The sequence below is a fragment of the Orbicella franksi genome, chromosome 14, assembly GCF_964199315.1.
Source record: "Orbicella franksi chromosome 14, jaOrbFran1.1, whole genome shotgun sequence".
NCBI classification, from domain to species: Eukaryota; Metazoa; Cnidaria; class Anthozoa; order Scleractinia; family Merulinidae; genus Orbicella; species Orbicella franksi.
This window is the reverse complement of record NC_138158.1, coordinates 20,630,120-20,646,080: the sequence shown is the minus strand read 5'-3', so window position 1 is coordinate 20,646,080 and position 15,961 is coordinate 20,630,120. Positions and strand designations below refer to the sequence as shown.

The 15,961-nt window shown below is 39.9% G+C and overlaps 2 protein-coding genes across 2 annotated transcripts in view; both read right to left on the bottom strand.

The window, feature by feature from the left end:
* The window catches only part of LOC145468859 (glutathione hydrolase 1 proenzyme-like), a 9,496-nt gene extending 6,826 nt beyond the window's left edge, over positions 1-2,670 (bottom strand). The window contains exons 1-3 of the mRNA XM_081452550.1: positions 2,334-2,670; positions 1,635-1,855; positions 473-574 (exon numbers count right to left, since the gene is read on the bottom strand). Of these exons, the coding sequence (XP_081308676.1) occupies positions 473-574; positions 1,635-1,855; positions 2,334-2,509 (499 nt within the window). The 5' untranslated portion in view covers positions 2,510-2,670. The remainder of the gene's footprint in view (positions 1-472; positions 575-1,634; positions 1,856-2,333) is intronic.
* Positions 2,671-3,459: 789 nt separating this feature from the next.
* On the bottom strand, positions 3,460-15,702 carry LOC145468856 (glutathione hydrolase 1 proenzyme-like). The gene is made up of 12 exons (XM_081452548.1): positions 14,681-15,702; positions 13,256-13,476; positions 11,314-11,415; positions 10,430-10,652; positions 9,211-9,346; positions 8,688-8,868; positions 7,928-8,061; positions 7,043-7,230; positions 6,159-6,387; positions 5,717-5,897; positions 5,145-5,278; positions 3,460-4,563 (listed from the first exon to the last, which is right to left on the bottom strand). Exons 1-11 carry the CDS (start codon positions 14,854-14,856, stop codon positions 5,166-5,168), a joined length of 1,884 nt encoding a protein of 627 aa, XP_081308674.1. The 5' UTR covers positions 14,857-15,702; the 3' UTR covers positions 3,460-4,563; positions 5,145-5,165.
* Positions 15,703-15,961: the final 259 nt, after the last annotated feature.

Sequence of the window (15,961 nt, the reverse complement as noted above, 5' to 3'; positions counted from 1 at the left end):
GATCGTGTTGTAGCGGTTTTATTTAATTGAGTGTCGTAAAACCAAAGCCAAAGTAGTCACTCTGACCAATCACAAAAGACACAGACAATCGAATGAACCAATCAAAACTCGAACTACGTACAAGTAGCTGACGCGAAGCGCGGGAAAACGTGCGCGAGCGCGTCATGATTGGTTTTTGTTTTACTTCTGATTGGGCGAAAAAGTGGCGCGAGTTTTTTAAGCTAATCGTGTAGCGTAGTGAGGCAAAGCCAATTACTTTTCGACACTCAAATGAAAACCACTCTACCATCAAAAGACAATAAAGGGTCTTTTTCCGAATCTTCTAAAGTTCTCAAAGGATCTTCATCAATCTTCGGGTTAAAAAAACTAATACGACACCTTTGGTAAACATTTAACAAAACCATGATTAACAGTTGATTGCAGAGGTGATCGGTGACTGAGCTGCTCATTGTGATTTTTTAAAGTACCTCACCTCTTTCCGTGAACTTCGCCAGAAGATGTTGAATCTCCTCCGCTGTCTCAGCTTTTTCACGTGCGGCAACGGTTTCTCTGAAATTTATCACACTTCTGTTGCCTGCAAAATTGCCAAAAGAACTCGTCAAATGTAGGCAGCGTTATCCATTTTGTAAAAGAAGTTGTCTACTCTACTTTTTCAAATGTACCATTTGACAAACTAACATTTACTTCCCAAAAGTAGGTTGTGTTAAGTTACAGCGGCCCTCTCCGAAAGAAAAAATCCGGGAAGGGCGATTGAAACACAATTTACCAAAAAGTCGAAGTAAACTTCACCCAAAAACCTGAAATACAGCCTTTTTACCTCTTCGTCGGATGTTTGCAATTCCCAATACAGAAATTTCGAAATTTAGAGGCAAACGAAAACGCCTTTTTTTCCCAATATTTTGCCATGAACCTGTTTTGCCGCGCATGATCTCAAAACAACCGTCATTCGCACGGAAAAATCTTCACTGCTAACGAAACTCGACGAAATTAAAGCTCAGGCATGACAGTTGGATGTGGGTTTTCTTCACTCCCATCGACTACTATCAAAACGCAGTCCAACGAACTGCCAGAGCCCTTGAGTTGATATTACTAAGCCGCTTGTTAACCGAGCCAAAACTCCCGTTGACTTACTTGGCTTTGAATTTGATGAGAGCTCATGAAAGCTGGCGGCCAAAAGTACAGTAAGGGCTTAAACTCTTCCATGGGGACTGGCCTTTAAACTAAGGGCGCGCCCACACTACGCCGGAGAAATTTGAAAACAGCGTTTTCACTCTGAAAACGCATCAAATGTTTTCCCTCCACACTTCTTGGGAGAAATTTGAAAACGCAATAATCACCGGTCATTTTGGATTTGTGTTTGAGGAAAACTGGCGGACAAGGAAACCAAACGATTACCGTGATGTCATCGTTTTCGGAAAGCTCCGTTTTCGAAATGTTTTTTCGTCCACACTAAAACGCACAGCCGGCGTTTTGAAATTCTTCCTGTTTGAAGAGCGTTTTCGGAAAGCTCCGTTTCCCGTGACGGATAAGTGTGGACGGTAAGCCTAACCGTGGAAATAAAGCTGCGTTTTCAAATTTCTCCGCGGTAGTGTGGACAGGGCTTTATATACATCGCACACGTGGTTACATCATACCTGTTTTCCTGTCATAAACAATCATGAACCCTCCTCCGCCTATCCCAGCTGAATGCGCGTTCACCACACCAACACACAGAGCAGTGGCAATGGCGGCGTCAACTGCGTTCCCGTTTTGATCTCGTAAAATTTTAACGCCATATTCTGAACACGTTTTATAACCTGCTGCAACGGCCGCGGTCTTAAACTTGAGAGGATCCGTAGGCTTCAACGTAAGCTGTCTGGAAAAAATGCACTATCTTAATACGCAGTATAGGTAAAACCTTTACTTTCTGTCTGAGGTACAAGCTTTAAGGTGTCTGTGAGACAGTTTTGGTACCACGTTAAAGGACTTCGCAGTCTGAGTTCAAAACTGAGCTTTTCTAGGTCACATACCACAATAGTTAATGAATAACACATCCTGGTCAGATTAGATAAGTCACGTGACACGCAACGCGCGGAAAACATAGCCGTTAATTTCAAATAAACAACGTATGTTTATGTTTTAGAATCAAAACTTCCGTATTAAGCTCAATATTAGTAGTCTTTTCGAAAAAAATTGTAGCTTTGTAAATTTCCATGTTGATTTTCGAATGTAAAAGAAATTTTTATAAGTATAATAAGGAAGTTAAAATAGAAATGCATTAAGTAGTTCTTAGTCCAAAACTAAAGATAAAGCAACTAACACCAAAGATGTTCATAAAATTATTTAACTCATACCTTGCCCCGCGAAAGAGACCGTGGATTAATTCATTAAAATCGTTGTGAATCTTTTCTCCAGCTTTAGTGAAGTGAATCACGCCTCCCACAGCGCCCAATACGGTCAGTAGGGCCAGTGCCCCTCTCCAACTCAGCCAGCGAGATTTCCCGCCGTTAGAGTAATCAGAGTCCGTCATTTGAAACGCAAAGCTTGCGTGATCGAGAAAACAACAGGCGGGGCAATCTGTAAACCGAGCTGATCAACAAGGTGAAGGGCAGCTTTTTTCAGCAAACGTTTAATAATTGATATAGTTTAAGAGGCTTTTAAATTTACAGGTATTGCAATTTCCGTTACCAGCTGCGGTCTGTTTCACACACAAGTTCGAAATAGAAATTCTCTCTATCAGTTGCTATACATCTTTATAACATCGGTTGAGAGAATTGGATGGTCAATCATGAGAATGTTTCCGAGTCAATGATTTCTCTAACCTGTTACTTAATTTGCTAATTGCTGGTTTTCAGTGTCACGCAATTCAAAATAGATCAAAATAAAAATCAAAACCGGTCAATAGATAAAGTCCAGAATCTGGGAAATGAAAGAAGGTAAATATGCAAAGACTCTCGCCAAAATTCTGGTCACAGCAATTTTTCTTATGCGAGATATGCGCAGAAATTTTTTTACCCAAATTTATAGAGATTTGTATGGAGACGCCATGCTGGTGCCCATCCGCATGGGCACCAACATGGCGGCCGGAAACCAACAGAAACATCTGTCACCGAGTTTTGGTACAAAAGCGTGAATTTATCCCTCGAGAAACTCTAAAACATTAAAATAATACTTTTTCTAAGACATGAACTGTTCAGATAGCCAAGTTACCCGAAGTAAGTCACTCTTTTAACCGTCATGATAGCTCTCTAGGCCGTCATGTAAATGCCGCGTCACGCAAAAACTTAGAAATTCAAGAGTAGCGTATCACAAAACCAAGAACCCATTCGGAGCGAAAATATGTATGAATATTAGTTTTCAGCTGCTCTTATACATCATTCAAGTAAAATCTCAGGAAGATCAATAGTTTCGTAGTTCGAACTTTGGTGACGTCATGTGAAAACCAGCTATAAATTGGTAGTGTAAATAAAAATTAATTGATTGACAGTCTTAGGAAGGGAAGAGTTAGTACGAAAAGCTGAAGACAGATTTAGTATTGTGAGGCTTTGGTTTGTTTGTTTCATACTGTTATACTAATAGTCCACTTTTACGACACAATCAAACATCTAGAGTAGATATTTGCTGCAGCATCTCGTGAACGCTTGTTGTACTTTTGTTTTCCCCTCAAAGTCTCTGGTCCACTTCCCCTTCTTCCTAAATATCCCAGGGATTTTCACTTTAAGGGCTCCGTAGGTTAATTACAATAATAAGTATTCAAATCTCCTTGACAGATTTGAGTTGAAATGGCCGTTCATTTTGGAGTTAGCCGTCTAACCTGCGTAGCTAGCGGTATTGGAGCGCGAGTGCATTTGTTTTGGCGGGAATAAAATGGTGCCCTCGCCACCAACAATCACTCACTCGCGATTCCCACCAGCTAAGCAGGCTATTGCCTTTCTTGAAATGCAGTCTTTTTCGCAAGCAGGTCGCTGACCAATCAGAAAACGAAATACTTTCATTTGAGAGCGCTCCTGCCTGAATCACCAACATGTTATTTCTAGAAAATGGTATTTTTCTTCAAGCATAAATACTGGCTCTCCGAATGAAAGTTTCCGTTAATTAGGCGGCGGCTATTTCTGGTAGTAACAGATGTACTTAATGTTTACTATTTGTTAAAAATTCACTCATAAAAATTACTAAGAAGTGACAACGGGTAGCATAAAGACATCTTTTACTTTTTCTCAGCACCTTAAAAATTAAGCGTTAATTAAAAATTGTCTACATCTTAAAACAGTTATGTAAAGTTACTACTATCAAAATAAGTGGCGAAATAAGACGAAGAGTCATATGCACGTACAAACCAGATTCATCTTAGGCTAGCGGGTCAGTCCAAGAAAATCTCTACAAACCCCAAGAATTCAAAGAAAGCACAACAAATAAAAGTAGGTGAAAAAAAAAAGAGTCCGGTATACAGGAAGGTTTGAACATCGAAAATGAAATCCTAGAATTTTCTGTGCCCGCGCTCATCGTGCTACTACTTGTTGGGTTGACGTTCTTATAAGGTGGTACTCGTCTTTCTGTCTCTTTAAACTTCCCGTTTTCACGGATCTGTTGATGCAAAATAAATGATTTGATTAACTTCTATGCAGCAACGACTACAATTTGTGTTAATGGTCAAGACATGGAAACTGCCGTTAGAACATGTTCCAATTAGATTCAGTGATTCAGGCAAATATAAGAAATTGCACGAATCAGTCAATTGATTAACCTGGGCCTCTGTAAGTTGGATATATTAACCCTGTTCCGTAAAGGAATGCGTCTTAAGGCGATGTCACACAGCTTAGCTATTAGTTGTCATTTTGTAGGTGTCAAAATCCTTTAACTATCTGATCTCAGAGAAATTTAAGTCACTGCCTTAGTGCGCTGGAAAAAGGAGTTGTTGAAAAGTAGCAGCCAAGAAGAGAGAGAGAAAAACAATTGAATTTGAGAGAACAGAAAACTACGAGAAGTTCAAACCAAAAACAAGTGAAAGACTGTGATCTCTGATTATTGTTGCTTCTGAAAACATTAATTTTAAAGATTATCTGAAACATCCTAAAATTTCTAAATAAGCTTTCCAAAGGTACCTGGAGATTACCCCAAGACGTCCGAAGCTTTTGATCCGTAGACACTAACCACTAGCTACTTACCTCAAATTAAATTTGAACTGATCAGCGGTAGCCTGCCGCGACTCCTCCCTTGCGATAGTCTGCTAGTGCCAGTAGCTGACCGTTGTCCTCTCGAACAACTAGCTGGACCACACCCATTATTTGCTCCGGGCTTCCTGGGTGATAAACAGAAGAAAGTTCTTTTCACTTTTCACGTAGTACAGTCGACTAGTTAAATTGAAGTCCCGCATTGCTATGGCTGATTACTGGTAACTCACAATCTGATTGGGTAAGAAGGGACGAATCAACGAATTCTACTGGAAATCTCCGAGTCTAAGTGGTTCTCCAATTGTTGTCTATTGTTAACAACTATGCTTGTCCCGGATTGGACGGTCTGGGTTCGAGTCCTGACCGGCGACCAGCTCCGTTTTCGTAGCGGATTAGTGTGGACAGTAGGCCTAATCGTAGAAATAAAGCTGCGATTTCAAATTTCTCCCGCGCAGTGCGGACGGGTCCTCAGTCATAGAGTCTTGCATTTTGATTAAAGTTATTCCTTGTAGAAGAAAAAATAAATAATAAAAGAAGTTGAAAAATAGAAACAAGACTTTATTCACCTGTAAATAAGGTGGTATCATCCGTGATTTTCTTGTGTCCATATCCCTTTAATGCTTTGATGTACTTCTTTGGAAAGTTGGGTTCAACTAATACCATATTTGGAAACAACTGACTATGAAGACGAGGCTTAGATACAGCGTCCTTCAGATTGTCTCCAAACCAGAAATAATTCATCAATACCTACACAAACGAAATAAAGTTAGAAAGGAAAATAACGCCCGAAAATAACGATCGAACCCTTATGTCAGTGGTTGTTTGTGCAAACAGTCGGTTTGCCTATATAATCAAAAAGTTACTCGTTGGCTTGAAGATATGAATTTTATTTTGTCGTCTTAAAAACAATAATTTACTCGCTGCGCTCCTTCGTAAAATATTGTTTTTACCACTCGAAAATAACATTTATATCTTGGCGCCGCCGTTTAATATACCGCATTTATTTACCTGTGATAAAGCAGTTGCGATATATTTCCCTCCAGCAGCTCCGATAACCATTCTAACGTTTCCATCACCATCTGTGATGATGGATGGTGAAGCAAGAGACATGGGGCGTTTACGAGGCTTGAGTGAGTCCGTTTCAAGATTGAATTCATTTACCCACAAGTTCACTGCATCCCATAGTTGATCGTTGTAGATTATTCCAAGCTCCGTGCTGAGCATTTTAGATCCGAAGCTAGAAAATAAAGTAAACCGAGTTTCTTTAGGTGGAAATTTTACGTATGCTGCGAAAATTTCTGTTACCTTCTTTGGGCGTGTCACAACAGCGTTATAAACAGTACCACATGAAAGTACTGCTCAATAGCTTTCATTTGAATGGTCACACACTAGGGTTTCATCAACAGACTTAAAAGCTAGAACCACCTTATACAGCATAATAAACAGTACCAGATAAAAGTACTGCTCAACAGCTTTCATTTGAATGGTCACACACTAGGGTTTCATCCACAGACTTAAAAGTTAGAACCACCTTATACAACATAATAAACAGTACCACATAAAAGTACTGCTCAACAGCTTTAATTTGAATGGTCACACAATTGGTTTCCGTTCATATAGAGTCAAAAGTTAGAACAACTTTGTACAGAATAATAAACAGTACCACATGAAATTACTATTCAATAGCGTTCATTTGAATGGTCACACACTAGAGTCTCACCCACAGACCGAAAAGCTAAAACTGCTGTACGGGATACAGCACAGTAACCAGTACAACATGAAAAGACTGCTCAATGGCTTTCATGGTCAAACATTACGGTTTCATTCAGAGACCTAGTACAGACCACATCGATCGTAGACTGTATTTTATAGTGATGAATCCCTTTGCTTACTATTTGTTGATTGACGTTGTCAAGGCAACAGCATTTCCTTCTTCGTCAAGCACAGACAAGTGAGTTGTACCATCTGTCACATCAATGTGGTAGTTAATCGGACCGTAATAGTTGTAACTGTGGTGCTTATTGTCAATTTTTTTGCGTAGCATCTCGCCTTCTTCAGCATCCAACATTTTCTTGACAATCTGTTGAAGATATTATTTTGTAAAGAACTTTTCGGCATCAGAATGTAATTAACTCTAGCTTCTGTAGCTAAAAACGACCAATTGATATCAAGTTAGTACGCTCCCAGCGTGGGATGGTAATCCAAATTACATGTAGATTACCCCTCCCCCTCGGCGCATTTTCAGCAGGTTTCTGTGACAAGTCGCTAGTTCAAAAAAAAAAAACGTTTTCGTTTGCACTTCTGGGTGGAGAGGGATGCTGTGAGAGTAAAGTGTCTGGGCCAAGAACGCAATCTATTATATGAGAGGCTCCGTGAATGGACAACATGAATCTAATCCTGCGCTGTGATTGGCTACCTGAGCGTGCAAGATGGCGCTATCTTGTCCGCTCGGGATTACCCACTGTGTCCCGCAGGAAAATAGTGGTTTTTTTCCATACAATAAATTCTTTATTGGCCAATCTTGTTCAGACAAGATGTTTGGATATTCTTGACGAGTTTCTGGAACTCTACTCCTCCTCGATCCATAATTATAAACCCGTTAAAAAAAGATCTTGGCCAATATCAAGCCATCTTGAACTCACGCGTGGTCAATAACCCATGTGTAATCAGCCCAGTTAGGGCTCGAACCCAGATCTCTTTATCCGACGCGCTCATCACTATGCGAGCAAACTTCAATTCCCGCACTGTGCCATTCTCAAGAAATGTTCACTACTCACCTCGTCTCCCTTGTTATCAAAGGCAGGATCTGTGAGGTAAGTCTCTCTGGCCGCTACAAAGTTGAATGCTTCAATCATACGGTGATACGTCAGAACCGGGTGCTTTTTCATGTCCTCTGGGCCAAACTTGAACCCTGTTCAGAAACAGGACACATACATCACTCGCAAAACATTTCGTACGATTTTAATTTCGGACAAAATAGGTGTTCGAAAATATAACGGTCCGAAATTTTTAAGCGTCCGAAATATTTACTCTACAATATAAAACTTCCAAGTACATGCTAAATTCTTGTGCGACGCCCTCAAATTTATTTGTATTCAAGGCCTATATACCTGATAGAGCTTTTACTCGGATTAGGCTTTGTTCGTTCTTTTTGTCACTTTATGGAGCGACTCTAGCTTAAGATATTTGACGGCTTGATATAATTTGTGTTATTTTCTAGTCAGTGTTCTGTAAAACCTTGAGTGTGCTGTAAAACTATCTTTTTCGTTGATGTTATTTCAGTCTAATTCGCCGTTTTTAGGCGTAAGTTTACGGCAGATATGTTTCAGCAAAGTGGTTTTGTCCGAAATGAGATAAAAAGTGTTCGAAAATTGTTCCTTCCAGTCGTTCGATATAAAACGTCCGAAATGTTAACATCCGACATTTTTTGCAAGCGATGCACTACAAAATAGCACAACTGACTCGTTGGTGACAAGGTTTTAAGACAGAGAATAGTGAAATTTTTACTGACTCAAAGACGTTACAAATCGAACTTACCTTTAAGAATGTTCAAGATATCAATCAAGGCTACACCCCCTGCAGGAGGTGGGACGGTCATAATTTTGTGCCCATCCACCCCAGGAAGGGCGGTCTCCAAGGCTTTGACTTTACTGGCTTGGTAATTTTCTAAATCCTCGACGGAAATCTTGGAACCGATGGATCTCAGGTCTTTAACGATCTGTTCATGTTTTAAGACTTTAATAAATACATTATACACTTAAATTATACACTTAAATTAAAATTCTGGGGATTTCAAAGTTACACAAAGTAGTCCTGTTCGGCAAGAATGGAATCTAATTCCCAGAGATCTGCTGTGGGAAGAGAGCTAGAGAGATCTGGAAACGAGTTCAATCCGGGATTGGAGGTGTTTGAGAAAAACGCGGGAAAATAACAGAGAAAAATGTTGCGACCCGTGTTTTGAACCGTGGTTGTGATTAGTTACTTGTGGAAAGTTTGACAAGGCAGACAAAAGAGTCTTCCCGCTCACGGTTGGAGTATTAGCTAGTAATCGTTTTCATACCTGCTCCGCCATTTTTCCTGAGTAGAAGATATCTGCAGATCCGGATTTTGCTATTTTTTTAAGAGTGTTTCCATATTTTGTTCTCTTTATGAGGTCACCGTCTTTAATAAATCTACCATTTGGCTTGAATAACTCACTGCGTTGAAAGGAAAACATATTCTAGGTAAGTGTAATTTGAAATAACCCCTCCCTTACAAGGTTCTTGAAAAAAATATTTACGTTCCAGAGGAGGCAAAATTTTCTTCTCATGTGACTAATGGTCTTTAATTCCCTAAAAGATGAAAATGTATCAACCCAATTACCTGACCAAACCACGCTCACACTGTTCGTGGGCTGCAAGCGTATTCGATTATTAATTCTTAGGCGGCAAATCACAAAATGTAATAGTTACTTACAAACCTTACTGCAACCTTACTGCAATTCCTTGTTGAACACTTGCCGTATTTAGTCAATTAAACGCCCCGGCGTTTATTGAATTTTTCATGATTCTAGTGCGGAGTTAATTCGAGGGCCGCGCTTATACGAGGGCGGCGATTATTTAAAATCCAATGTATTTCTTGCAAACAATAGTATTGTAACTGAACATTTGAACTTGTTTAAGCTGAACTACCGTATATTGTTCTTGTGTTTTGATTATATTCCTTAGAGCTTTGAATGTACTGATATCAAAACATTGTTACAATCAAGGAAAATAAATCTTTTAGGCTTGTTCAAACTTGATTATTACTGCATTTGCTTTTCGAGTTTATTATTCAAATAAACGCCGCACCACGATGATCAATATTTCTGATCTAAAATGCGGCGTTTATTCGAGGGCGGCGTTGAATCGAATAAATACGCTAGCAATAAACTGTTGGTTGGTTAATCCTGGGGAGTGGGGTGGGCGTGTCTTATTGACTATGTGCAGCTATTTAGTCAAGCTTGCGTAGCCCCTCCACCCCCACCCCCCCCCCCCTCAGGAGGGAGAATTCCCATATGATCTGGTCGGCCATGCTCGTCGAAAAATCTTTATTAAGTCCCTGAAGGAGACCAATGACAGCGTTTTTTTAAATTATTTCTTCGATACTTTAACAGCTGAAAATAGTGCTGTTTTGTTCTTAGCACCCTACGTGAGACCAAAATATGTGAATTAAACCCTTAAGCGAGACGACAAGCTTCCCTGACGTTTTCGTATGGGATTCCCCCCCCCCCCCCCACCCCGGCTGGGTGCGTTGCTCACCTTAACCCGGGATCATTTGTAATGTTGGGTCCATTCTTTTCCACTGCAGCTATCAAAGCGGGAGTGGCTAGGAAACCTTTAGTAGCGATGTCAATAGCAGGTTGAAAAAGGTCTCCCCAGCTTAGTTTCTTACTTCCGTGTTCCCTCCACGCGATTTCAAATCCACGCAGTTCACCGGGCACCCCAACAAATTCACCTTCACCTGGCACTCTGGTTTTTGTTTCTTGAAATTTGAAAATACAACAATTTGTTCGTGATAACAGTGCGGACACTGAGTAAACCGTGAACGCTTATAATATTTCTTTAATCTACCAATCAAGGACGAGTTGCAATCAAAAAATAAAATTAATATTGCAATTATATCAGTAGTTGATAGGATAGAATTTTGCTCGTGGCTCGGTAAAGTTAAAGAATAGCTCTTTGTTTAGGCAAAAAGAACAGCATCTTATCCCAGAACGGTTAATCGTTATTTAATACAGCCAAAAGATAAGGAGGCTTTGGTCTCCTACGTCGCCAGTTTCGCCCCAAATTTCATCACCATGAAGCCAGATACGTTTACACTGTTAGCGTAACAAGTGATGCTATATGTGCACGATACTCGTTTGACGGTTATCAACCGTCCTGGGTTTGGACTCGGCTGGCTGTAGTCACAATCTTTAACAGTACTTCTTGAAAGAACGCCGCTTAGAACTCCTAATACACAAGAAGTTTATGTAGGAGCCAGCGTCTCAATTAACCGTTAAGGTTGTAAAGGTTCAACAAGACACTGGAATGAGCTTTCTCCGTTGAATTAAAGTAAAGTAGAAGAGAAGAGTGCAGTAAAGTAGAAGAAAAGAGTGCAGACATTGATTGTGTTCAGTGGTTGTTTACGACACTGCCCTTACCTCTCTCTTTCCATTCAAACATTAAACGCTGGAATTCTCTCATCGTTTCTGCTCTTTGAAGCTTACTTACAGTTTCTCTGAAGTTGACTGCACTTGTCTTTCCTGCAGGGAATTTAACAAATAAGTGTTAAGACGAACTAATGTAGAGTGTGACTGAAAACTGCATGCAGTCTCAAATATAGTCTCAATAGCATAAATGGTCTGCAGTGATGTAGTAATCTTATTTTGCTTGCTTTAAAAGAATCGAAAATTTGATTTAAAACAATTGGAAGGGATTATAGGGATAAAATATGCAAAATAGGAAGACAGAAAGTCGTTCTTTGTTGAATTTTTGATGAACACATTTTGTTCAATTCGTCGTGAAATTTTGATTATGTTTTCCATTACTTTCGAGGTAAAGGCAATCTGTTCGCTCCCTCTACATTAGTTTTCCTTTTGCCTCTTGCCGAAAAAAGAAGAAGGCTGTTCTTTGGACATCGCTTTCAAAATCTCATTAATTTTGCAGGCTTGAGTGAAAAATGTCTTTTTTTTTCGTGTTGCGTAAAATGGCTATTTGTTTTCTATGAATTGTGAAAGAATTTTTTTCATTTTCCTTGAAACGTGATCTGATCTAGATTGCCCCTCCGTAGGTCTACTTCGTTGCTATAACAATTTTTTACTTCCTGAATCCATGATGAAAAAAAAAATTTATTCAATACAGGACACAGTTTTCTTTATTCATGCCTCGTTGTTTTTGTTTTTTGGCAGCTTTTTGATAACCCGGCTTGCTCAAGTCGATTGATAGAGAGATTCAGGGTTTGTCTGCATTTGAAAGACTTTCTGTATTATTTTAGTTAAGAAAATAGTCCAGAGACATGAAAATCATGGACTTGAGAGTAGCGGGTAAGCATTTCGGATCTTGTAACTTTGACGACGTCAGATGCAGACCACTTTTCAAGAGGTGTTGTAGATCCACACCACTCTTAAGAAGTGTTGTGAAAAACACCTCGAAGTTAGTTAAGGGGTTTAACTGTAGGTTGTCCGTTGTTGTGCAATTTTGAGATGCATGTACTTACACAGCAGTATACACATATACAGCCTCTGTACCTATTTCATATTCCTCCTTTTTTCACAAATTTATTACTTTGCTTTGTGTACAAACGTTTTTTCGATTTTTCTAAGTTTTTTTCCTTAAGGATCAGTTCAGCGTTTAGTTTTCGTTACATCTTTCTTGCCAAAGTAAAGGAAAAAAATAAAAGCTATGTAAACACACTTTAATTTTTACCTGGTGTCCGCCTAGTGATCGCTAACCATCGAAGCGTGATCTATTGAATTGTGACTATTGTTGCGTGAATTGAAAAGTGTTTCTTACCAGCGTCTTCACACAGGCACCTCCCTAGAGTTTATTTATTTATTTGTTCACCTTTTCAATTCCAAAGGAGAAATACACGAATGTGGTTCTATTTGCCTTTCGAATTCACACCAGGACTAAAACCATGGTTTTAAGTTGCAGGCCTTAAAGGTAAACGTGCTGTTCTCTGAATCGAGCTGTCCGGGTTCGAGCCCTGGCCGGGAAAATTGAGTTGTTTTTCATGGGAAAGACACTTATGACACTTGTACACTCTCACGTGGTTCTCTCCATCCAGGTGTCTAAAAAGGGGTACCGGCGATTTAAAACAGGAAGAGGGACATAACCCCGTGAAATTTAGGGGATTATAGAAATGCGCCTAGTTTGTTAATGCTACGGAAACTAGGATAAGCTCTGCAGTATGGATAGCTAGGTCAGACGTAGACCTTGCCATGTGACTATTCAAAAGAAAGCTAAAGAACAGTACTATCGCATGGCGATGTTTTCTCTCGGACGTCGTGTTATGAAAATCAAAAATATCTTGACTTATTAGTTGCGGCGTTCTAAGGCGTGAGGAAGGTAAAGCAACGTTTGTTAGTAAATTCAGTAGCATACCTGTTGTCTTGTTATAAATTATCATAAATCCTCCTCCGCCTATCCCAGCTGAGTGCGCGTTCACCACACCAACACACAGAGCGGTGGCAATGGCGGCGTCAACTGCATTTCCCTTTTGATCTCGCAAAACTTTCGCGCCAGCCTCAGAGCAAGCTTTGTAGTCTGCTGAAACGGCTGCAGTTTTGAACTCAAGAGGCTCGGAGGGTTTTCCTAAAGGTGGACTGAAAAATAAATAAAGTTCAGCACTATAGTGGTGAATAACCTCAAGCTGTGTCGCCTGTTAGCCTCTATTGTCACACTCATTGGAGAAGAACATATTTAAGAATGGAGGAAACAAAACTCTATTTGTTTATAAAATAGTTTTGTTACAGCGGCGGCTGTTCTTCATTTTAGAATAAATGAAACACGACTTTTCGTTTCAGCCCAATGGACATTTTCGGGTAGCAACGAATGTTCCGTAATCCTGTTTACCCGTCAAGCCGTTCCAATTATTGTTCTCCACTATTTCCAAAGTTCCAAGCCGGCATTCGACCTTCGCGGCCTAACGCCTCAACCAAAATGGCTTGTTCTTAGGAAAACTTTGAATAGAACACATTGTTCCCCTCCTCCCATTCTTCGGCTCAGTACGAAATTCAAGCAATTTTTTCCGCCCGTGTTGAAGAGTTCAAGTCAATGAATTTGAACGTAATTATACCGTAGAAGCAAACCAAAATATCCAATCCCACGGCTATCAACATGATTACCCTGTGTTACAGCCGTCCTCCCCGAAAGAAAAAATTAGAGAGAGCACGGTGTCTTCGAATTTTTCTTCCAGAGAGGGCGTCTTAACACAGGCCACAACATGATGAAGAAACTGCGATTCACAATTGCTTCAAACTGGTCTTGTAATTGCGTTAAAACTCTCCAGTAGCTTCGATTGAAGCCGTTTAAACCCGAAAAAATGCTGCCGGTAACTCCCTGCTTTGGGGTGACTTCTAGTCGCTTCACTAGACTGAAATTTAAAGCGAATTAACCTTCCGGCAAGCTGTTCCTTCAATAACATTGGAACAGATCTTTCTTCATAGAACAGTAAAACGGGCATTGATGACCGATGCCATCCCTACGCAAATACCTTGCGTACCTGTCGCAGAAATTAGAACATGTCGTGTGAGTCAAAGATTGCTTACTCTTTGAAAGATTGCTTACAAATTTGAAAGTAAAGATTACATCACAAGAAAACCTGTCGTATCATGTTACGAAGATAGAGTTAAATTCGTCTTCTAGCCTCTGAAATACACTAAGCTATTTTTTTAGATAGCCACAGGTTCATTAGTTTTCTAACTATAAAGTGCTTACATAAAGTTTTTGATTGATTTATTGACTAAATTGAATCAAAATATTTTCTAAACATTAACCCATGTTTGAAAATTCTCCGTGATATCGTACCTTCTTCTTTGCAATTGTGGTTCCTGATGTGGAGTGATCATTTGGTTTATGGCCTCGTGGATCTGTTTACCCAACCCAGTGATATATATTACACCTCCAAGAGCACACAACACTGTCAGAACTGCAAAGATCTGTTTACACAGAGGCCGAGACTTTTTGCTACCTAATTCGACCATGGCGGAAGAACAAATGAATCCGCTAAGGCTTGGTATTCACAGAGCAATTAGTTTTATCTTTCAACCTCGGGCTTTCCAGGGATTAAATATTTAAAGTATTCTCACAAGCGCTTACAAACTTGAAATTACACCTGAAAGGTACCTTCGCCACCTGTGCTAAGTCTTCTTTTTCAATCCGTGCTTAAAAGCCATGACTTAAGACTGAACGTTTTTTGTTTACCTAAACACTTCAAGCGTGTCAAAATTTGAAACCCACGAGCAAACAAAACTTCTTTACGGGTATTTTACTGTTTACTGTCGAGTTTGAAAAGTAAGTATAAGCTGGAGTAGCGTAGAATATGAACACGGAAGGTGATTTGACAGGAAGTCTGGCATTTTCCAAGATGAAAAAAAGATTAGAGGGCACTGACTTTAAAATAACTACGAGATAAACAGAATTTTGGCATTCATTGAATCGAGCTCTACATTTTCGTTGAGTACACTTAACTTGAGAGCCTGAACTTTTCACGCCTCGGTGTTTTAGGGTCTCAATCGTGACACTGAGCACCTGCTTTTTATTGTTCGAATGAGTGTTAATAAAGTGTTCCATACGTTTCTTTTTTTATTAGGGTCATATCCCCGGGGTTAGGGGACTCCCACATAAAAAGGACGGGGGTGCTCGTCGGAAAGTTTGAAAAGAGCCCCTAGGTACTAAGACCCCATTTTGTGGGTGTGGCTTCAAATTTTTTCACCCCTGAGAGGTACCAATTCTAAAACCACACAGTAACTGACACTTTCATAATTTTAAATATCGTTAAACACGATTACTTCGAATACCTTCTACTCGGAAAGTTGAATATCAAATATCTCCTTTCATATATATATATATATTTTTTTTTTTTTTTCGGCTCGATACTAAAAGGTACCGCAAAATTCCCTCTGTGGGTCTCATGAGGCTGGAAACCCTAAGAGGTATCAAAACCGCTTTTTTAGTCCGTAAGAGGTTCGACGAGCTCCCCCGTCCTGTTTGAATGGGAGTCCCCCCCCCCCCCCGGAAGGGGCAGGGAATATATCCTTTCCTTTTTTCCTTGGCTGAGAGCGGGCCTTGTTTTTACGCATCCTACGT